This window comes from Scomber scombrus, chromosome 18 (assembly GCF_963691925.1).
Source record: "Scomber scombrus chromosome 18, fScoSco1.1, whole genome shotgun sequence".
Lineage (NCBI taxonomy): Eukaryota > Metazoa > Chordata > Actinopteri > Scombriformes > Scombridae > Scomber > Scomber scombrus.
In genome coordinates, this window is record NC_084987.1 from 18436236 (window position 1) to 18458979 (window position 22744).

General features: G+C 40.3%; 2 protein-coding genes across 3 annotated transcripts in view; both read right to left on the reverse strand.

Annotated features, from left to right (window-relative positions):
• Positions 1-431: 431 nt before the first annotated feature.
• On the reverse strand, positions 432-14164 carry LOC134000083 (mucin-2-like). 2 transcript variants are annotated; one of them, XM_062439385.1, is made up of 5 exons: positions 13421-14164; positions 11915-12082; positions 7683-7807; positions 4012-7093; positions 432-2293 (listed from the first exon to the last, which is right to left on the reverse strand). In XM_062439385.1, exons 1-5 carry the CDS (start codon positions 13871-13873, stop codon positions 1715-1717), a joined length of 4407 nt encoding a protein of 1468 aa, XP_062295369.1. In that variant the 5' UTR covers positions 13874-14164; the 3' UTR covers positions 432-1714. The 2 variants fall into 2 exon arrangements, with proteins under 2 accessions (XP_062295369.1, XP_062295368.1); XM_062439384.1 differs by having other exon boundaries at positions 4003-7093.
• Positions 14165-17926: 3762 nt separating this feature from the next.
• Positions 17927-22744, reverse strand: part of grapa (GRB2 related adaptor protein a) — a 34922-nt gene continuing 30104 nt past the window's right edge. Inside the window, exon 5 of the mRNA XM_062439388.1 lies at positions 17927-19353. Coding sequence (XP_062295372.1) covers positions 19171-19353 — 183 coding nt within the window. The 3' untranslated portion in view covers positions 17927-19170. The remainder of the gene's footprint in view (positions 19354-22744) is intronic.

The following is a 22744-nucleotide window of genomic DNA, read 5'->3' on the forward strand; positions in this document are numbered from 1 at the left end:
TGGGAAATCTATCCTGAAACAAAATGCACCAAGCGCTCACAGAAGATAAATAAAACTGCAATGAAAGACACATACACTGTCTAAAACATTTGATATGCAAATTCATGTCTTAGGTTCAACTTTACTGCAATGAATTAGCAGCCATTTCATAGATGTCATAAATGTGTTTATTTCTCCTACAAACAGCAAATCTCCCACTTTCCTTCGGAGAAATACAGGGGTGCCATCTTGTGCACTGCTGGTATAATCTGCGGGGACATCTGTATCAGTCTCCAGAGTAACAAGTCTGTCAAGTGTTCTATTTATTGCGCTCGCCTGAAGATAACTTATGCTTTGTTTGGGGCACAGCCACCGTGACTTTGTTTTCCAGACAGAAGCATTTTGAATGTAAATGGGATTTTGTGTAAACAACAAATAAATCAATAACCTGACTCCGTTAGTCTTTCAATGTACAGCATAACAGTGGAAGAGTATAGACTAGCCTAAATGAAGGTCTGAGACATCCAAAACCAATCAATTTTACAACAGCTTTGCTTTCACATTTCATATCGTACACACTTTCTGAATATACAGATGCGCGGAGGAAGAAAATCATGGTTTATTATAATACAAGTGTGAAATGAAAACTGCCATTCCCCTCATATAAACACAATATAAATGGTTATCTTTCTACTTGTGTTTACTTTTCATGAGGCTAGACAGTTGAACATTTATTTGTCCACTCTATGAATGTAAAGTGATGGCAGTAAAGAGTAGATAGCTGGAACATTCCAGCATTGATCAGTTACCATCATGAAAAATGCATTTAATGGTGCCTATTTCAGTCAAATGTGCAGTCAGAACTGATTAATTGTGCTGAATTGACATTCACATTGCGCCACCTTGATATACAACACTGTGAGAAAAGAAGAACTCCCGCATGTATTTTTTTTTCTGAATAAAATGACAAATGAAGATAAAACAAACTTCAGCAGAGTGAGAACTGAGGTAAATCCCAAAGCTGTTAAAACAAGAGGAAGTGGTTTATTTAATGAAACAACTCACTAAAGAAATATTACAAGTTAATCCAGGAAACAATACTTTTGCATGATCTACAGTATATGTACACTTAGTATCACCTACTGTGAAAGACAAACCTTTGGGTTTATACAAGTTTTACAAAAGTTTCTGGCCACCAAGGTCTAGGGGCTGAAAAACCACTCACACCATTCAACTTTTGGTGCCAGAGTTCCAATATATAATTTATGAGAGGAAGCTATGGTTCAACTCCAGATGTCCAGGGCTTCAGAGATCACGATCCCCTTAAAGGACCAAACTCAGCCAGTCAAGCAGCTGGATGCTGAATGTGTAAAGAATTTCAACAGTTTGACATGCAGCCGTTTGAATACCAATCTTTTAAAACCATCTCTAAAAACGAGAGGAGAGAAAGAGACTTTGAGAAAAAAAAAAAACCTAATCAATAACACAAAGTTTGATGCAGTTTCCTACAGGACAAGACCATGTGGAAAAAAGCATTAAGTGTATCTTTCATCAGACAAGATGGGGGCAGGTCAAAAGCGAAAAGTCAAACAGAAGTTTAAAGTTCAGAAATTCACTAACTCCATGAGCAGGACGTTCTTCATGCGAGAAGGTGGGGGAAAGCAAAGTCAGATGTCAAACTACTCCTAGTTAAAGCAACATAGAGATTGCTCCCAGGATTGCCGAAGGTACCAAACTAGCTTTTGCTCTTGCGTCCCTTAGCTGGAGAGCTGCTGCTGCTTCTCTTGCTTGGTGCTGGCAGCTTGCTCATTTTGTCCTTCAGGCCTTTTAAGCTGTACAGCCTGCTGAAGCTGAAGCCAAATGGACCCTTTCCTGCCTCCTGGCCATTTGCTTCCTGTGCTGATACTGTCTGGTTCTGGGGAAGAGGCTGTTGCATGTTTGATTGTGTTTGGAGAGAGGCCGCGCTGGGTTTCGGCTGAGGATGTTGGTTCTGCTTCTTGCCCTGCGCTGCTGGATGCTGTTGAGATGGGGGGCTCTGCTGGCTCTGGGAGGCCTCAGCGTGCTTAGGGGCAGCCGCTAGTGGAGGGGCTGGTTTGAATGGTGGTCTGTGAGGAGATGAGGTATCATCCACGACTTTACTGTGGAGTGCCTTGCTTTCTGCCTGGTTCAGCGGTCGGCTTGCCTTAGGACGACGTCCCAAAGACTGGGGGGCTGAATGGGATCTGGATAGCTGACCTGATCGCAGAGAGGAAGATGCGCCACTGTCCTGCTGCTGCTCCTTTGCTCGTGGAGGCTTGGCAAGACTATGCAAAGACTGGGAGAAGAGAAGAGAAGGATCAATAAATTGGACTAAGGTTTATAGTAACACATACCACTTATTGTATTTAATCTCATCTACAATGCAGTGTAAATGTTTTACACTCACAAATGCAGTGCTGAGTGACATAACAGCATTGTTGCAAATGGAAGAGAGGTACTAGGGTGCAAAAGTGAGATCTGCTTTATTGTCCCTTCTGTTAATATTACATGACTGAACTGAGGTAAAACACGCCAACAACACCTCACTGACTTGAAGAGACTATTGTTAGATAAAAAGCAGCAGACTCAGGTTAACAGTGAGTGAGTTAAACTACGGCAATAAATGTGAAAATATCAATCTTTAACCAATTCATTAATATTGTATCAGCGAGAGTGCGCGTACTTCATTAAAAGTAAGTCACTTCAATTCACACACAGTCTCCTTGTTCAATAATGAACAAGTGTTGTGTGTTTCAACTTAATGCTGCTCGGCTGGTGCATACTCAACAGACCTAGACACCCCCACACATATATAGAGAGATAACCACACTTCACCTCTGAGATGCATTTACAAAGGTACGTTTAAAGACACAAAGACTGACTTTGTTAAATATTTGAAACACATTCAGTGACACCTCAGTGAAACTTCAGCATCTGACATTTTGCAGCAAGGTGATTTAATTTTGTACCAGCCTACTGCTAATATTGTATTGTCAATACTTGTATTTTATTAGTCTGTTTACCACACAGGTAATTTGGGGTTAATACAGTGAAACAAAGGCTAGAATGACTCAAAATGTATAAGAAATAAGTAATATTTATGAGCTTTTTGATCAAATTTCTCATATATATTATAAATCCATTATAATTTTGTCATCCTGTTTGTCTTGTCTGTATTTCTGTAATTTGTGTTTTATTCTATACACACATCTATTGCATATGTGTCCATCCTGGGAGCAGGTTGGACACATATGCTCTTCTGTTGCTCTTCCTGAGGTTTCTTCCATTTGTTTTCCTTATTCAAAGGATTGCTGTACAGGTTGTAAAGCCCCCTCAGGTAAATTTGTGATTTGTGATATTGGGCTATACAAATAATACTGACATCACCTGAGCTTCAAGAGGAACATATTAATTATAAAATTAGATTTAAAAGACACATAACATGCGTCAAACTTGTGGCTTGTGTCATGTAAACTTATTTAATTAATTTTACTAAAAAGTTAGAAAAAGTTCCAGTAAACCCAAACTATATCAATTTTTAAATCTAATATAAACATTATTACACCCTTTGTTATGGTGCAGGTGTGGTGAAATACCAGAATCAATTATGAATTGAGATGCATTTTCTGCTCTTCAGTTTGTCAGAAATAATTTCATTCTTCCAGTTAATTTTACACAAATTCATGTTCATTTTCACTGCCAACATAAAACATATTTACAAATGTCTGTAGGTTTAATGTGGAAAATGTTTCATGTAAAAATGCTGATTGATGAAACTTAATGTTACAAACATATCACATTAATATGAACTAAAACACCATTTCCCCCTTTAACTGAATGCAATGGTCCTTTCAAAAAGGGGCTAAACTATCACTGGTGTAAAAATAAAAAGGTGCACATTATTTTGGTTCCATTATCCTATATTGTGGTTTTTATATGTCAATCAAGTGATAATTTTGTGACGAGTAATTTTGAATATAAAGATGAAAACATCTGCTGTCTTACTGTTCGTACCTTCTGCCCCTCAGCCCCTCTGGTTGATCGGGGTCTGTCCCTCCTCTCCACACTGCTGGGTCTAAGCGCCACTTTGTCAGATTTCTCTCCCTCAAAGGAGACTTTGTCTAGTTTAAGGTCACCTGTGGACAATCGCTTTGGCTCTGTTCCCCCATGGGTTGATTCTCCTGCAGTCAGTCCTCTGTCGACAAGTGTCTCTGCTGTAGACTTGTTCAGTGCCCTCTTTCTCTTGGGGGCTTGGGATTGAGCCTCCTTCTCTTTTTCTACTGTCTGTGTCAAATCTTTACCTTGTATTAAATGGCCTGCTGTTTTCTTAGCGTCCACACTGCCTCTCCTCTGTTTCACTTGGAAATCTTGTTCTGTCCTGTAACTCCTCTCTGCCAGACTCCCCTTGTCATCCTGCTTTCTCATGCTGTCATCGTGGTCATGGAACGGGGAGTCACTGCATTCGTAATACTCCTCTGAAGTGGAGGAAGGAGTGGAGTCCTCCCTCGGTGAGAAATACCCGTCACTCACGTCAGGTGTAGGTGTTCGAAAGTCAGGAGTGTAGGGTCGCAAATCCGGAGTGTTTGTTCGTGAGCTTGAGGTGGACATGCATGTCAGAAATCCGTCAGGAGTTGGAGCATGTACGAGAGTAGTGGGTGATTCTATCTCAGGTGCCTGTGAACGCAAGTCTGGCACAGACATGTCGGACAGGCGTAATCGCAGGGGTTTCTCAGGTGTGTGTGTGCTTTCCGGTGCTTTGGTTGTTTGTTGCGGTGCTTGAGAGGTGTCTTGTGTGTTATTCTTTTTGGTATTTGGCGTACCATCTAAAGGCTCTGATGTGACACTTGAATTTCCTTGTTGATCGTATGTGTCTACAGCAGATCTGTTACCCGTGCTCTCTTCGGTTACATGTGGCTTATGTGTGGCGGGAACAGGACTGTCGGTCAGAGCTTTGAAGTCCATAATCTCTGATACACCCACATCCAGTAGATTCAATTCACAATATGATACTCTCTGAGGTTCATTTGCTCTAGCAAGGTATATTTTGTGCTGCGTCATGTTTTCACTTTCTTCATTTGGCACTTTAGCAAGCTCACAGCCAGTCAGCAGTTTTGCTGTGGCCTTGGTTTCTGTCTGAGCTGTGGCTAGGCAGTCTGTCTCTGGCATCTTTAGGGTTATATTGCAGTCTGTTGACATCAAAATATTGGGCTCAACTTCTCTTGAAATAAATTCTGCCGTTGGTGAATCAATAATCAAAACATCTGACTCGGTTTGTAGTTTGGTTGCAGCCACCATTTGGGTTTCTGCTCTGTCATTATTTATTCCAACTGCTTCCTCAACCTTTGTCTCTGGAGAAGTTTCACTCTGTTTCTGTTGTTCAGTTTCTCTGAGATTTCCTGCATTCTCATTATCTTTTTGTTCTCCTGTATTGCTACCACCATTTTCCAGCATTTCAAGGACAGACTCTTTTTCTGCCGGTATCTGCACCACAGTCTCTACTGCAGGCTCACTGTGGGCTACTTGCGGCCCCGTTGTTGCCATGCTTTGAGGTCTCTTAACAATACTGATCTTTGGCAGGTCCAGGACATTGCTGCCATCTTTGATAACCAGCTGGACAGTGCGAGGTTTAGGGATGGGAGGGGTTAAGATTGGAGAAGATGTAGAAGAAGAAGGAAGGAGAGTTGTAGAGGAAGAAGTAAGAGGAGGAGGAAGAGAGGAAGTGGAGCTGATGGAGGGCAAAGGAGTGCAGGGATTGGTAGCCATGCTTGAGTGCACTGTAGTAATGGGGATGCAGTTATTTTCGGATTCGGAGGTGGAACTGACAGACTGAGAATGCACAGCAGCAACTGAGGAAGAAGAAATATGGCCATGGGCGGCAGGATTTTGCCTGTTAGGAGTAATTTCAGAGGAGCTTTGAAGCGGCGTGTGAACAGCTTGTGTGTGTGAATCTGTTTGTGGCAGCCCTAGCTTTGTTTGTGTTTGTTCTTCTGCATTTGAGTTTGAGTCAGTTGGGTTACTAAGTTGAGAGGTTTGTGTACTGTCCGACTCCTGGGTGTAAGTCCTGTCTACAACAGCACTTTGTGTGTTTAAACAAGTCTCAGTTTGTGCTTCTCCTTTGTTGGCGTTTGATTCAGGTAGGGAGTCTGGCTCTGGACTGTTTGTGGTGACAGTTTGTGAAGGTCTCTCAGTGTTTAGAGTGGACACCTTGGATTGAGGAGGTGTGTGTGAGTTGATATGAGATGTACTGCGGTTATCTGCGTCTTGGTTGGTGGGTGTGTTTGCATGCAGATTGTGTGTCTCAGTGTTGAGAGACTCACCTTTGACAGGTCCAGATGTAGTAGATTTTTGTTCAGATTCCTCTGCTTTAGTTTGGATGTCTACATTGAGTCCTACATTGAGTTGTGTTGGCTGTGGTCTGTTAACTACAGGCTCTTCAACTTTGTTTGATTCTTGTGTTGGCTGGGATTTATTCATCTCCTCGTGTCTACCTGTGGACTGCCTCGGCTTTGCGACCCCTGGCAGGGTTTCCTTGGGCAAACTGAGTGGACTGCTAAACCTGATTGCTTGACTGGTTTCAAACATCTGTGAGCGCTGCAGGCCAACTTGAATTGGTTTGCTGGTATCCCGAACGTTAATGAACCCAATTACATCACTGGGGGGGTCTGGCTCTGGCCAGGTTGGCACATATGAGATCAAACATGCCTTCTCAAGATTGGTAAGTCCAGGATGGAGGGGAGGAGCTTCCTGTATGGCTTCTTTATGAGCCCTCCTCTGTCCCTTCTTCTTGGTTTCTTGGGACTCCTTAGGGTTGTTGTCACTAGCAGAGGGGGCAGGGGTTGAGCTGGAGGTGCCTGCAGAAATAAGGGCATACATGGGACTGTACAGTTTTCGAGCAATCTCAGCAGAAGGAGGGGCAACAGTGGCTAGCTGAGGGACAGGCTCTGGTTCAGGTTCAGGCTCTGTGGCAACCTGCCGGAGGTCAACAGAGCTGGAGCTTGTGTAAAGGAAGCAAAACAGTCGGTCAAAGGTTTCCACCGCCTGGCCTGTAACCACAGTGATAAGATTTCTGTCCAACCGTGATGACATCCAGGTGAAACTACAGAACACAAAGAAAATACAAAGTTAGACAACTTTAAACTAGACATTGCAAAACAAACACTGCCAAGAAAACTGACATTATGTTAAAGCCCTGACTATTAGCTTCATGGATTTCTGAAATGCCAAGACACCAACTCATGGGGCGTAGTCTTCAATTAGTCATTGGCTGCAATGGTTTTTTAATAATATAAATCATGATGACTTTATTTTTTTATTTAATATTTATTTGTCCAACTACTTTCTGCACTCTTAAATTGGGAAAAATGAACAAAAAGCATGTCTGATGTTGATGTAAACACCCTCAAATTAAAGGTTTAACTTAAGTGCAGATCCTAAAGTACTCTAAGTGTGTCGTTGTTCAGCTACTTTGGGACTATTACTGCAACTGTAATTATTTATCTGACATGATACATTTGCAACCTGTTAGTCAAGTATGTAGAGTAGGTAACTGAAAGACACAGAACATTCTTTATTCATATCTTTACACACCACACAAAGAGAGGTGGAGTCCACAGAGATAATCTGTCTTTCTTACTTTATCCCTTACTCACACTCTCATGACAAAAACACACATAAAGTCCACTAACCTGTATGAGCCAGACACAGCTTTGTCTCCGTCGATGAACATGAATCTGTGTCCCATTCGCCCTTTGACCTTAGTGCAGGATCGAGTGTAGAACTCTGCTCCGTCTGAGCAGCGTACACGAAGGTTCTGTGACACAAACAAACACAAAGAGTAAAGGTCATGACTCCTCCAGATTTAGAACAAACTACCTAACCTGTTGTATTTCCATGTAACATTGTGGAATTCAATATTTTGAGTCAAGAAAAGAGCAAATTAATCTGATATTACAATCACAACATATATTTATAATACCTGATGTCAAGTAGAAACAGAATGAAAGACACAACCTTATTATCCTCTTTGAATATTTATTCGCTGACTGGTGGTCAGGGTGTATGCTAATAAATCAGAGACACTCCATATGCTCTTATCAGCCCTACTGAGAGTCCATTGCGAGCAATGCATAGTTTAAAAAGCATGATCACAATCAATTGTGTGGTATAAATTAGGCAGACAGATACCAGGTAAGACATGCATGCATGCATGCATGTGATGAATTTTGCTTGTGCACATCTAACAGAATAACTCCAGCCTTAATATGTCAAAATATGTCCCAACTGCATGTTAGGATGGCTTTTGATTAAATCCCTATAGCTATACATAGGCAATAGGAGCAGTAGTGTTCCACTTGCTACCCTTAATCTGAGCCGGCCACTGCACATAACAGAATAACACACAGCACAGCCAATTCAATTTTGCACAACCAGCAACATGTTGATGGCCAAGGATTCTAATTCAATCTCTCATCTTGCTGTTACTTGATTTAAGTGCTACATTTGACACTGTAGGCCACTCCGTTCTCTTGAATTATCTTTGTTGATGCTTCCCTGTTTCGCCTGTGTGTTTCTGATAGATCGCACAATTTGGTAAAAAGTAAAATACATAAGAATTTAGAAGTGCTGGACACGCAGGTAGTCAAGTGGTTAAGAGCGCATGCCGTATACGCAGCGGACCCCCAGTTTGAATCCCGGAGAGCGGACCATTGCTGCATGTCATATAATGAATATCCAGAATACTAAAGCTGTATCCCAATTCAGGGACTGGATCCTAAAAAAGTCAAAAGCTAGTTCAATTGAGATTGCACATTTTTTGGCTGGAATTTGGAGAACATGGTATACCACAATAAATGATTGTCCACAGTTGTTTACTGGACTTTTTGCTGGAAACACCATGTGATGATTGTTTACAAGACGTTTGGTTTATGTTGGTGATCAGTCACTGGCACATACAGCAGCCCTGTAAATAATGGCCATAAATGCCACATTTTATTCTCATTAGCAGCCTGGTTATGTTGTTGCAGTAATTATAGAATGTTACGGATAAATTATGTTTATATGGGTATATTTACAATTAACCTGGTACAGTGTTTGGCAGTTGTCTCACTGTTTGAGGTCACCTTGGTGATAAACTACAGAGGTTTGACTAAATGACTTGACCACGGGCCACAGACACAAAATTATATTGTTTTTTGTGAATTTATACCAAAACGATTTCATTTAGGGAGGAGCACAGGCTCAACCTGGTCTCCAGGTCCTTTGAAGGACATAACTTGGTCTATTGGGCAGATCAGTTCCTGAACTGGGACGCAGACAACATTTTTTAGAACCAGTTGTCTTAATGCAGCAGATTATTCCTGGCAAGCATTGCTTCTTTCACAGTAGAAACACTTGTTTTCTTCCCTCTATGGGCCCACCCTTCACTTTCTCCTTCCTTCAGTGCATTCCTTTGGTTTACTGGCAGATTAAATCAGCAAATTACATTTCTGTGTGTGGGTTTTCAGCCTTAAGATGTGGGTGATGAGCCCTTAGCTGTTCCAGTAGAAATACAACCAACTTACAGAGCTGTAATTACAGTGAAACTACCACACTGAAGAACATCCCAATAACTGAGACAATAGGGACTATTATATACTTAACCACCTCTCAGTGCACATTTGACAGTGTGAGGGGTCCCTGCAATAGAGCTGTAACATATCCAGCAACTTCCTTAGACAACTAAAGACTGAGAAGAATCTGGCACCTCTTTGCCTATGTCAACTTATCACACTCATCTGTTCCTCCCCCCATTCTGTCTTTTCACTCCTCAACCTACTCCTTCTTGTCACTTACAAAAAAAAATAAAAATCCTGTCATCAAGCTGTCACACCTGTCTTCTCCCCTTTCTGCCAGACATCCTCTCATTCTGCAATCCAGGCTCTGCTCCAGGACAGTCCTGTCACTTTCAGAGATTGTCCCCCTCCTCACTGTTTGTGGTCACAACTGCCACTTATATAGTTGAACCGTGACACTGATACCACCTGAACCACAGTGATAAGCTTCTGTCAGTGTCTGACATTAAAGGACACAGGACCATCTATACCATAAATGGTTAATCACTTTTCTTAGGTAGAATAGGCTCTGCTCCTGAGGGCTGCTCCCTAATGAATTAGATACACATTGTAGGATTTAGCATGGAGCAGAATTCGTCAGGTGTGCTACAATTATGTTCAAACCTTTCTGTTAGAATTGTAGCATACTTCACAAAAATAAGAAACTGTTCTCTGAGCTGTTCTGATATCAAAAATTTGACACATTTAAATGTAGTCTAACTCCAGGCTAAATGTGCAGCTGTATTTCTGTGGCCAGGAATGCACTAGGTATCATTAAAAAAAACTTGAGTGGGAGAAAAAGAAACCGGATTGAGACATTCCTGAGAATGTCAGTAAGAAGCAACAAAATGAAGACAGACACCATGAGAATAAATCATGTATTAAAAAAAGCTAACTTACTAAAACATCCTAGTTAGCTTGTCATGTGTAACTCTCATGTGCCATATAAACATATGTGTATGCTTTTGAGACACAAACAGCCACATGAGACTGTGGCACTGTCTGCTGTTTTGCTTGTAATCCAGATCCAGATGGTACTGACACTCTGTCAGGCTCCTACTGCTTTTGTGTTTCCTTTTAGTTTCTCTGAGGCATAAAACTGGCAGAGGGGAGTTTGTGTGTGTGGTACATGAAAGGGTGTGTGTGTGTTCTGTGTTTATATACCTGTATAAAGAATCTGTATCCGACAGACATACATTCTATCAACATCTCTAGAAATTGATCCTTGTCTACTAAATGCTGCATCTTCTGTTGTCAGTCCTGCCTTCCACATACTGGCCCTTATATATACATATAAAGTAAATACTACTTTAATCACACACATTTTGGGGAAATTCTCCAACCCTGTTTCTACCGTTTGCAGGATTTTCTAAATCTCCCCAGAAGAGAGAAAGAAAGAAAAAAACTCACAAAAGCAAGTGCGTGAAAGTATAATATGCTAACCATTTATGGTCTACTGCTGTTCTTGGGAAATAATCACACCTCATTCAAATATGTTCACTTTGGCTGACTAGTGTCAAAACAATCACGGTTTATGACTTGGCAGCTTGATCAAAAGAGAAATCATTCACTGAATACAAATTATCATTAACTCGCGTTCACATGCCCGAACAAGAACAATATTTAGTTTTTAGCTTTTACTTCTCATGCTTACCAGCCAATTTTCAACCAAAACACTTAGACTCAAAAGGAGACTGATCTGTGGTACAGTGCCAATTACACAGGTTAGCTGGTTGTTGTTTGAACTCTCTGTAGGAGAGCAAGTGAAAGGGAAGATTGGCACGTGCTTTCACTTATCCAAGTAATCTCTTAATAACTTCAATTGCTTGTCTCACTTTCACATGATAATATGGTCTAATTGTATTCTGCAATAGCACCTTCTAGATATGTTTCAGTCTCTGAGGTGATCATTTTTGTATGCATGCAGGGTTTTAATTCAAGTGTGTTCTCTGGCCTTTTCTGAACATCTGGGAATTCCCCCAGCAAACCAAAGGTCTAACACTCACTCTCTTGATCAGTGAAACATTGACATAATATGAGGTAACTAAAACAACATATCCTTAAAAAATCGATAATGAACTTATGAGCTTATTGTTCTGGTTATCATTAACTATTATTGGAGTGATAGAGCCTATATGGTGATTTTGGTTGGTCAGTCTCTCCAACAGTGTGGTTAAGTGCAAAAGTCTGACTGACTACTGACCAGATTGCCATGAAATTTGGATGAATTTTGTTATGCATGTTTTAGAGCACTTGAGTTGACCCTTTCTTTATTGTAACCATCAGGTCACAGTTTGTTACTTGTTCAAAATAAACACAGAAATTACCTTGAGGTGTCCGGCGTGCATGTTGGCCCTCTGACACATAGACAGGAAGTGAGGTAGCATTGTACCTTCCAACAGGATGTAGACAGAAACCTTCCTCTTAAAACCAGCATCTAAGAGATCTCTGAAGATGTCAACATCAGTGAAGACATCCATCACCACTGCAATCACCTGAAAACACAGACACAAATACATGCAGCTTAGATCACACAACATAGATGCACATACTCTTAATTTTGCATGCACAGCAGTACACACAGGCATTTCATTTCAATGAAGTGGAATTAAGCTTCAAGCTGCTGTCAGCATACATGCAAACATTAGGGCTTACCCTCTTCTGCCAAAACTTGTTCAACAGGTTTCAGTAAAATATGATCGCAGAAGTTTTTCAGTGCAAAACAAAATGCTGAAGACTATAATTAAGTGATGTTCAGTCTGGACACTCAAGACAGATTTGCCCATTTATTTAAACAGGACATACACTTTTGATCTGCGGTGAGACTCTGCTCAAGTGATGCTCTGGAACAATCAGAGAAAGCTGACACAGACTGACACTGAGCTCAAAGCCTCACAACAGAGCTTTAGATGCACACTGATTGAAGAATATAACATGAATGATTGAACATTCAGATTCACAACAACTAGATGCTAATACAGGAGGAGGCTGGGGAGGCAGCGGGGGATGAATTGCATTCAGAAGCTAATACAGGAGAGAGGAATGAAGTATACATTAGGGCAAACAGAAGGAATGAGTATACCACCTGGTTTATAAAGACAGCAAAAATGGATGGAATAGATCGTAAATGTGAATGATTTTGACAGGAATGAGAAGCATGATTTTCCTGCCTGCCTGAACTAAGCTGTATTTCTGCATTTTCTCCTAGGTCTCCATAACACATATATTAATTATTTTCAGTCAGTAGCTCCTCAGAAACATGCCTATAACATGTTTCCTGGCAGAAATGCACATACTCAATGCAATGCAAATATCCAGCATAACACACATGTTGCTGGAACAGTTAATGAGAGGTGCTAGTTTTAGTCCCCGATAAAGCAACTTAATCACTTTGCACTTTACTCCTGTTTGTCTCCTCTGCTCATCGGGCCGTACTCTGACCTCATACAGACAGAGCCATGGCTACTTTTGGTAACACAGTCAATATTATACAGTTAATCTTTTCAATGGGTACAGAGGTCAGAGGAAAAAGAAAGAAAAAAAACAAGGAGCTGGTAGAATTTAGAGGCAAGTGTGATTTTTACAGTGATGGGACATTCCTGACATTTACTAAGCCAAGAAACAAGAATCTCAAGAAGCAGCTGCATGGTTGAAAGAGAAAAACTATTTTCAAGTTCTCAGCTACCTTAGGGCCTATAATTAGACCTAGTTCATCCTATCATCTATGTGGCTTTGTATGTGGGGAAATAATTGTGATGACAATTCAATTTACATTAAAATTCTGAGCAGACCAGGTTTGATATTGTCCAGTAACACCTGTTGGCCAAACATACCTTTTGCGCCTGCGCAATCATTTTTCTGACAACCTCTTTAATGTGAGCCTGACCATCTAGGGGTGGCTGCGCGTACACGGTAGCGCGTGTCACCCCCCGGTAAGCATCGCTGTCCGGCCACCCCAGGTCCAGCTGTGGGATGGAGGTGTCAGACAAGTCCGGCCAGTAGTGCAGTGACAGCGGGGGGTCGTTCTCCTCGGCACCCTCCCGGAAGAGCTCCAAGCCCGGGTCATAGGGCTCCACTGCATCGGCCAAAATGTCCTGCTCCGGGTCTGAGAGGAAGCCCCGCAGGCCGCGAGCCTCCAGGTATTTGGCGAAAGCCTCGCGACCACCCCGGAGGAGAGCCTCCAACGCTAGCCGCTGGTCTTCGCAGTAGAAGAACTCCGGTTTGGACTCATGCGTCCGCGGGTTCACGTGGTTATCGTCCAGGCACTGTAACTGGGACAGAGCCATAACTGAAGCCCCAAAAGACTTAACACCTAACCTTTAAAAATCCACAAAGTTCCACGGGTAAATTCGTCTCCTAAACTTCTCCGGAGTTTGTGTAAAGAAAGTTGAATAAAAGCGCTCTAATTCCTCTTATGTGGTGTTTGACTCGAGACTTGGTACACATTACTTCACGCTGCTCCATGCATCGGTCAGCTTCGTAATTCCCGTGACCGGCCATGTCTCATTAACAGCTGTCCATTATCACCCAGTTACCAAGTAAAGGACTTGCCCGGTAAAAGAGCGCGAGAGAGAGAGTGAATGACACGCCGCTGGCTGCACCGCCCGACAGGTGTGACCCTGACAGGCAAAAACACACACCCACCCTCCCACACACAGAAACATGCACACCTTTGTCACATGATTTGTAGGATCCTCTATGCGTGCGTGTATTGAAAACTTCATTAAATCATTAGCGTGCAGAGACGTCACGTGAAACCCATAGGAGCAGTGTGCGGTTTTACCAGTTCAGTCATGTTTACTCACTCGGGCCAGGATGGGGAAGTCCAAAGGCTGTGCTTTGAAAAGATAGAAATGAAGCACATAATTGCTTTATTCAAAGACATAAAACCAGATGTTGAGATTAGGGTGGGATTAATGGGATGTAATAAACATTAACTGGAGGTGACAGAGCATAAAATGTACACTATTATGGGTCACATCATGACGTTTTTAAGTCTTTCATATTAGTTTTGATGAGCTGATGTGTCATTATGTTTAAGAGCTTTGGTTTAATTCCCAATACTTCACAATGAAAGAAGCCAAAGTCTTCACACAGACAACAGCCAAATCTAACACACAGCCTCAGGTCATAGGACAGTTATGTATCTTTCATATTTTAATAACCTTATTTGAACTGTAAATTAGTTGAAAAGAGCCTAGACTTCTGCACCTCACTTCATCAGCTAATTACAGTCGTGCATGCAGCCTGGTTTGATCTCTGCAGTTGGGTGTGATGTAATTGCACATCATTAGATGCTCCATAAGTCAGCTGGAAAAAAAGCAATTACACTTCAGACTGAAAGCTATGAGGTATTCTGCTCACTTAGTGTGTCTACATCTTTTTTGAATATACTGCTTTGCATGGAGTTCAGTGCACGTTACATGCAAATAGTAATTTGAAAGAATTACGCATAGCCCAATGTTACTTATTGGGTTTTGTGCGCTCAGATGATCTTTGTAATGTGAAATTTAACCTGTTAAACTGTAGGTGTAACAGGGTTTTTAGCAAATAATTAGTAAATAACTGTGTTTTATGTGTTGAGGAACAGGGCTTAAATTAGCTATCTGGTTCAGGTTTGCATGAGCAGCTCCGTTGCTAGAATTGAACCAAACAGATGCAGATTTACTGGCTTGAAAGATTTCCTAGAAAGCTTACAGCAGCGACAGGCAACAAAACAGCACTGCATCAAAAACCCAGTCGCCTCATTTCAATGGGACGCCGTTGACAAAAGCATAAAGGCAAAAAAATGCTAATCCCTGCTCGACTACAGCCTAAATTTAAAGCGGCATCATCTGGCAAGACCAATTAAATACTTGCAAGTGCACATTCATGACTCAGGTGACAAAAAATGAGGGGGAAGAGAGAGAGGGGGGTTGGCATGCAACACAGATTCCTGGCCATGTACTGTCGTTGCAACACCCTACATGGTACATATCTTAACCACTAGACCACCATTATGCCCGCTAGTAACTATGTTTTAATGGTGTAATTCCACAGATTACCTTGCGATTACTGCGACACAAAATGAAATGACTGTTGCTGTGATAACTTTACAGACGCATGCTGTAAGAAATGTAGTACAGTGCACCTGCCAGCGTTACCCTACCTCACTGCTGATTACCTGTTTAGTAACTTATCAGTGAATCTCTAGATGGTATCCCTCTAACTCATGACATGCACTAGAGTAGAGTTGTCCTCGATGGGAAATTTGTCTTGGGCACAGCACCGCGGTCCGTTGCTTCTCATAGAAAACACATCACAAAAACATGAGAAGCGTTTGATGCGACGCCAGACAGTTGCTTCACACAAAAGCATCTTAAAAACATAGAAGATATATTGGACACTGACAACATGCAACTGCCCATTTCATATTTGATTTATGGTTTTGCTGATTGACAGTTTGTCACTAATCATTTGATAAACTAAAATTGGCTGGTTTACAGGCTGACACTATCAGGGCCAAAACAGCCAGAAGCTATCTGTCTGTCAAACTGGTTTAACTGTTTTGTTCTATGTGCCTTAACGCCTATGAATATCCGTGATGTCACAGCCTGCACACCTTCCCCCACCGCTTGCTCTTTTCCTGTCAATCTCATTTCTACATCTGACACCGCCACCCCACCCTGCCTTCCCTTTTTTCATTGGTATTCAGCTGCTTCCTTTGTTTTTTTCGTCTCTCCCTGTCACCCCTGCGCTCTTTGCCATTCTGTTCTATATCCTGCCTCGTTTCGCTGCTATCCCGTAACTTCACTCCACTTTTCCTCCCGTTTGTCTCCGCCTGTCTCACTTTCTTGCCCTCATCTGTTATGTTTCACCATGCGTTTTGCTTTGTGGCAGCATCAGTGATGTGGAGTATGCTTATATTGCCTCACTTCTACGACACAAATATGTCAGCATGAATGTGTTGGTTTGTCTCACACATTGCAAACCACACACACACACACACACACACAGACACACATTTTCATCTATCGCACACACACTTCAAAGTGACTCAGCAGTTTTACAAAAGAGCGGAGGAAGAAAACAGCAGGACTATTTCTGGTACACCTTTAACTCCATGTCCTTTCTTCGTCTCCCTTGCTGAATGCCGCTGGTTTATTTACTGTCACTTGTCATTTGCAGTCTAGGGGAATTATAGGATGTAACCCTATTTCCTGCTCGATTTCAAATCATGACATCCTAGTGAGAGAAGCAGCACTGCATTCCTCACATAGCACCACTCCACTGACAGAGCACACAAAGTTAATAAGGTTCATAATGTATTGTGCACGCGTGTTTCCTGAATACAAGGTCTAATGCCTCTTATGACTACAAGTATTACATGACAGTGAGATCCGTCTATGCTGGCAGATACACAAGATAACCTGAGATTTTTATAATTACTGTGTGGTATCACACACTAATTACAATATTATCACCATTATCATTTAGTAACATGAAATGCCTGTCAGTGACGCCTGGTTGTCTATTTATTAGTTTATCATAGATTTTTGTTTAATAAGTCTATAAAATAAATTACAAGTTCTGAGTCAAAGGTGGAGTCTGCAAATTGCTTGATTTGTCCAACCAACTATACAAAATGCAAAGACACTTTTGTTGATTGATGACTTTAACAATGAATTGGTTATTGAAATGGTTGATTCATTTCCTGTGGGCACCTTCTGTATGCAGCAACACAAAATGCACAGAATTCACTCTGAAATGAATCTTTTGTGGCACAAAGTGTCAACTATTGAAAATACCATGAAATTGCCTTTTCAATATGTAACGTAGTTGCATTTTGTGCGTGACTTGCATTCTGTGATATGAAATGCAAGAAATGACCAAATTGACAGCATGATGCCACAAACTGGGTCAGAAAATGTAACTTTTCATATGAGAAGCATTAAATATATCAAATCATCAGTGGCCAAATCACAGATGCAGCAGAAAAGAAAAAAAAAACTATATCTATAAACTTTTCAAAATGTGTAGATCACAGTTACAGATGCCAGACACAAACTTTAAAGGGGAAACTTATAACTGTTTGATAAAGTTAAGAGATATGCGCAATATATATACACAGTATGTACATGTTTAGTCATACAAATTACTATTGAGTAGAACTCAATATGCCCTACCTGTCAGTGTTAGCTATGGGTTTGTTTGTTTTTTTTAAATAAAAACATTTTTGACATCCTTCTTCACAAAGTGTGTTATTTTATGTGTTCCAGTCATTCATGTTATCACTTAGGCAAATTAAATGAACTATTATTGTACAGTAATGTCCGAGCTTCAAGTTCAAAGAGGTACATTTCTCCCTTTATTTATATGATTTGTCATTACAGGTTAAGGAAGACCAGTCCAAGTTCTTACTGTTAATCACATAAAATGTGGTTTTCTTAATCTATTTGTTGAAACTGAAACAAAACCTTTATACAATGTTCAATCTTATTTACTTGCAATATATGTTTTTAAGATTATACATGAATGAGAATAAATACATAGAAAGAAAGAAATGATCCATAAATTGAAATGGACAATTGAATCGAGCATTACATTTTAAGCAGTGTCTGTGCAGTGTTCATTTCATGGTCCAAAGAGCACAGGGCTGTGTACACACAAACACACAAACTCACACACACACACACACACACACACCAACCCCACCAAACTCTTACACACATGCATTCACTTTCTCATTAGCACACAACACACTCAACTCAGACTCACATTTTATACACAAACCCCTTCACACACACTTAAACACAAACACACACACACCAACCCAGAGAGCGAGAGAGAGGAATCTGCCGTGTCAGTATACTCCGAGTGTCTGGCCCAAATATTCACACAATGACTCTCTGTGTTTCTCTGCTCAACTGACCAGATCTCTTCATTGGAACAGCGGTAAAATACTGGAGCAAATCCTGACTCATCCACAGTGGAGAAAACCCAAGCTCCCGTGGGCCACACACTATTTTCCATCAGGTTGGTGTGTGTGTGTGTGTGTGTGTGGTGCCTTTATTTAGTCTGCACCAGTCCTGATAAGCTGTAATAAATGATTATGCCTGGGAGTGTTTGTCTGTCTGTCTATCTGTCTGTGTGTGTGTTTGTCTGTGTGTGTGTGTGTGTGTGTGTGTGTGTGTGTGTGTGTGTGTGTGTGTGTGTGTGTGTGTGTGTGTGTGTGTGTGTGTGTGTGTGTGTGTGTGTGTGTGTGTGTGTGAGTATGAGTTCTCCACAGTGTATAGGTCCATATCTGGAATATTTATTTTTACATGTTTGAAGAGTGCAGTTGTGGAATCAGGTAGAAGCGATGAATGAGCCTGTAGCAGCTGATTGGGCAAGGCTTGTGATTGACAGGTGGCTTCACAGGTAAAATGGGAGCAGTCAGTCACATAATGAGCAGTTCAGTGGCAGCTCGTCAGTCCACTCCAAAAACAAAAAAGAAAACCCCCAAAAACGGGCAAGTGAAGAGCAGGGGAGCAGTGTGAGGGGGACGGGGTCAAGACAGCTCACTGATGAGACTGCGGGTTGTGTGTTTGATTGACATGTCAGGTCATTGTTGGTAAATGGGCTGGACATACTCCGGGGGGAAGGAGCCTACGCGTCCATGGCAACGACCCCTCCAGCGCAGCGAATCAGAGCAGTCAATTAGTTCAATGACATCACCACGCAGGAAGCGTAACTGGGAGGGGTGGTGACCGGTGAAGTCGAAGAGAGCGTGGGCGTGGTGAGGACGCTGTAGAGGAGAAGGAGAGAGAGGGAAAGAGGGATGGAGTAGGAGGGAGGGGGGGCAAGGAGGATGCAAGGGGAGGGATGGAGGGGGAGGTAAAGATCATCAGTTAGTCGTCACATCATAAAAAAAGAACCAGCTTGTAGTAATAACAAACTTAATACATTGTTTTTTGAGAATTTATTAATGGTATTTTAGATTCAGATTTTTTCAAGTCTGTACAATACTGATGCACCAAAATGTACATGGAAATGGGTCTTGCTTTCTGGGTCATTCCACGAAATCGGTACCTTTTCAACTTTCAGAATTTAAAATATAAAATCATTTTTATCACAATTTTAAAAGTATCTATGGAAAGAAGACATCTTAAAGTGACAATAAATTATATGGTGCCATCTCAGGCTATTTATTTTATTTATTTTATGACATGTTATCTACTCCATGATACAATTTATCTGTCAACCCTGTTACGGACAAAATGGTTACTATATAATATATTTGGAATTAGAATTGTTTAACAGTTTACACATGTATGGACAGTATTTCAGTCCCTCATTAAACTGGGATTATTTCAGATTATGAATATATTTTTAAAATTTCAATTTCAGCATTCAGATGACCAAGAAAATAAAAAATTTAAAAAGAGACCACATATTAATTAAGATATATATGTATTTTTATGAGAGAAGTATTGAATAAAAGGTAGTTTCCAAAACATTTTACAGTCTTATTTGGATTGGTAATACCTGGGTGGCCCTTCTAATTATCATTTTTACATTTTTATCAAATTAATGACAGTAACAGGACTGACATATGAAGTAACAGGACTGACAAGAGTAACAGGAATGATGGGACACATTGTTCAGCACACTGTACATATTTGTATCTTTTAAAAACATTACTGCATTTATTATTATTGTTGTTATTATTATACCTTATAAATAACTATCTTTTAAATTGCAGTAGCATGGAATTTGCACAGTTATATTAGTGAAGCATATTGAATTCTAAGAAATGTAATGTTTTGAGGGGTTTGTAGTCGGGATCATGAATTCCAGACAAAGTTCTTTTAGCTGGTATTTGGTTTCCTTTTCTTTAACATTACAAGATAGGGGTGAGGTTCTGTAGTGTAGTATTTACACAAATACATGATTAACAAAAGATTTAGAAGAATGTTACTTTAATTGAAACTGATCCTCACTACACTGGTCAGAGAAATCAACTGGCATTAAAACCAGGCCATAAAGACCTATCACACATCACAAGTCTCTTTGAAGTAGGTAACAAAATTCACATTGAGTTAGGTAAAAACTCCATCAAAGTTAAATAAGTAAATAATAACATGGTGAATGCAAAACCACATTAAAGTAATACTTTCCTGTCACTGAGGGAGGTAGCACCATAGGAAAATGAGATTCAAAACTTGAATGTAACCATACTATAATTAATGTTAACAAGAAACGGAGATAAAGTGTTGAAAACAGAACAGGAGAACTACTTCACAAATAAATCTATGAATGTGATATGCACATTCAATGGAGATATCTCTCATTTTACTTTGTAAGATCCAACCATATATCGCTTTGGATCGCCACATGGCGACCAGTGATTGGTAATGGGGCTGGGATGAAGCGAAGCACATCGTCATAGAGGTACCAGATTACATCATCATGAATAGGCCAATAGAATTAATTTGGACCTCCACTGTGCATACATTTGACCTGGATGTTAGTGTCATCTGTTGCAATACCTGGGTAAATGTCACCATCATACCTGACCATACACCACTTTCCAATGATGTCTGTACTAGTCCAATCAACTGCACTAGATTGGCTCAGAGTTTGGTCACGCATACTAATAGCATCTGTAAAAGTGTATTGAAGTATACATATAAACAATTTAATCAAAACAACAATATTACATTATCTTTATAATAAGAAAGCAACCTCAATAAAATGTTAGATGCATATACTAACAAATGTTACTAAGACTGTAATAAATGCTCATACGTCACCCATGTTTCATATTATGGGCATCAGCTCAATGATACAAACAAGATAACTTTTAAAAATGTTAGCAATTTATCTAAATAAACGTTTTAAACTGTGTGACTAGAGTGAAACCTAATCAGTGTCACTCCTGTTACTCTGGAAAAGTAACAGGATTGACGATTTCAAGCTAATTTGCCCCTAGCTAGCTAATGTTCAAGGTCACAAGAGCACATGTCATACAGTTTGAAAGAATATTACTTGTAGATATGGTAAATATCAAGATATACAAATTATTATTTTAATTAATATGTTACAAATTGGTAACAGTAATGACGCTGTATGATGTCCCCCACCCCAACAATCTCATAAAACAACAAAATTATACATTATAGAAGAGAGAAACTTAGTTGTGTTTTAACTGTTGAAAATCCTCTTCCTGTAAATGATGTAACTTCCTGTGAATGATGTCACTGTTGGAATGTGCCTTTATTTTACAGAGGTTTTTTTGTGTCAGTAACAGGGTTGACATGAAATCAGGGGACACTGATAAAATGATTTAAATTTTATAAAGATGACATGTATTCATGCTGAAAACCTTGCTTAACAATGAGATTACTATTAGAACAATATACAAATGTGAAAATTGTATAATTTTTCCAACAACAAGTAACAACTAAAAAGACCTGAAAAATAACTTTCATAGTGAGGGACAGGCGAAAATCCCTGCCTTATCAACATAAATGCAAATTTAACTATGGAAAGTAATATTTAATTTACTTAAATTTGAGGTAGTGTTGATGATAGAAGACATACTAATGTTAAGTTTTTAAATTATGTGTGTATTTGGTATTATAGTGATTTTATGACAGATTATTTCTCTGGGACGCAAAATGTACCGATTTCACGGAATGACCCTTCTGTAATTATTCCTACTCTCCAAACTGACCCTGAAGCTATTCTCTCAGAACGAGACTACACTGCAAAAATGGGAGCTGTTCAGTTCCTCTCAAACTAAAATGAGGTTCAGTAGTCTTAAGAGTTAGAGTTAAGTTTGTATCATCCAAATGTACAGCTTGTTTAATATGCAATTCCCTCTTTGTGTAGTTGCATTTCAAGAGAATAGCTTCAAGGCCAGTATGGACAGTAGGACTTGGCACAGTGACAAATAACCATATTAGTGAGCTTTAGAGGAGCTGGTAGTTGGATTTTGTCATCTTTGGACAGAGCCAGGCTATCTGTATCCCCCTGTTTCCAGTCTTTGTGCTAAGCTAAGCTAACCAGCAGTTGGCTATAGCTTCATATTTATCATACAGACATGAGAGTGGTAGAAATATGTCTTTAACCAAATACATTATTTAGTTTGAGGCAATATTTCTGCGTGCTTGTATTTTATGCTGGATATTATG

Excerpts from the sequence above, each read along its gene's own strand:
- LOC134000083 (XM_062439384.1), bottom strand. The coding sequence starts at position 13,873 with ATGGCTCTGTCCCAGTTACAGTGCCTGGACGATAACCACGTGAACCCG. Across the intron at positions 12,083-13,420 it reads TGATTGCGCAGGCGCAAAAG|GTGATTGCAGTGGTGATGGA; the intron begins GTATGTTTGGCC and ends CTGTGTTTTCAG. Across the intron at positions 2,294-4,002 it reads AGGGGCAGAAGGTACGAACA|TCTTTGCATAGTCTTGCCAA; the intron begins GTAAGACAGCAG and ends CTCTTCTCCCAG.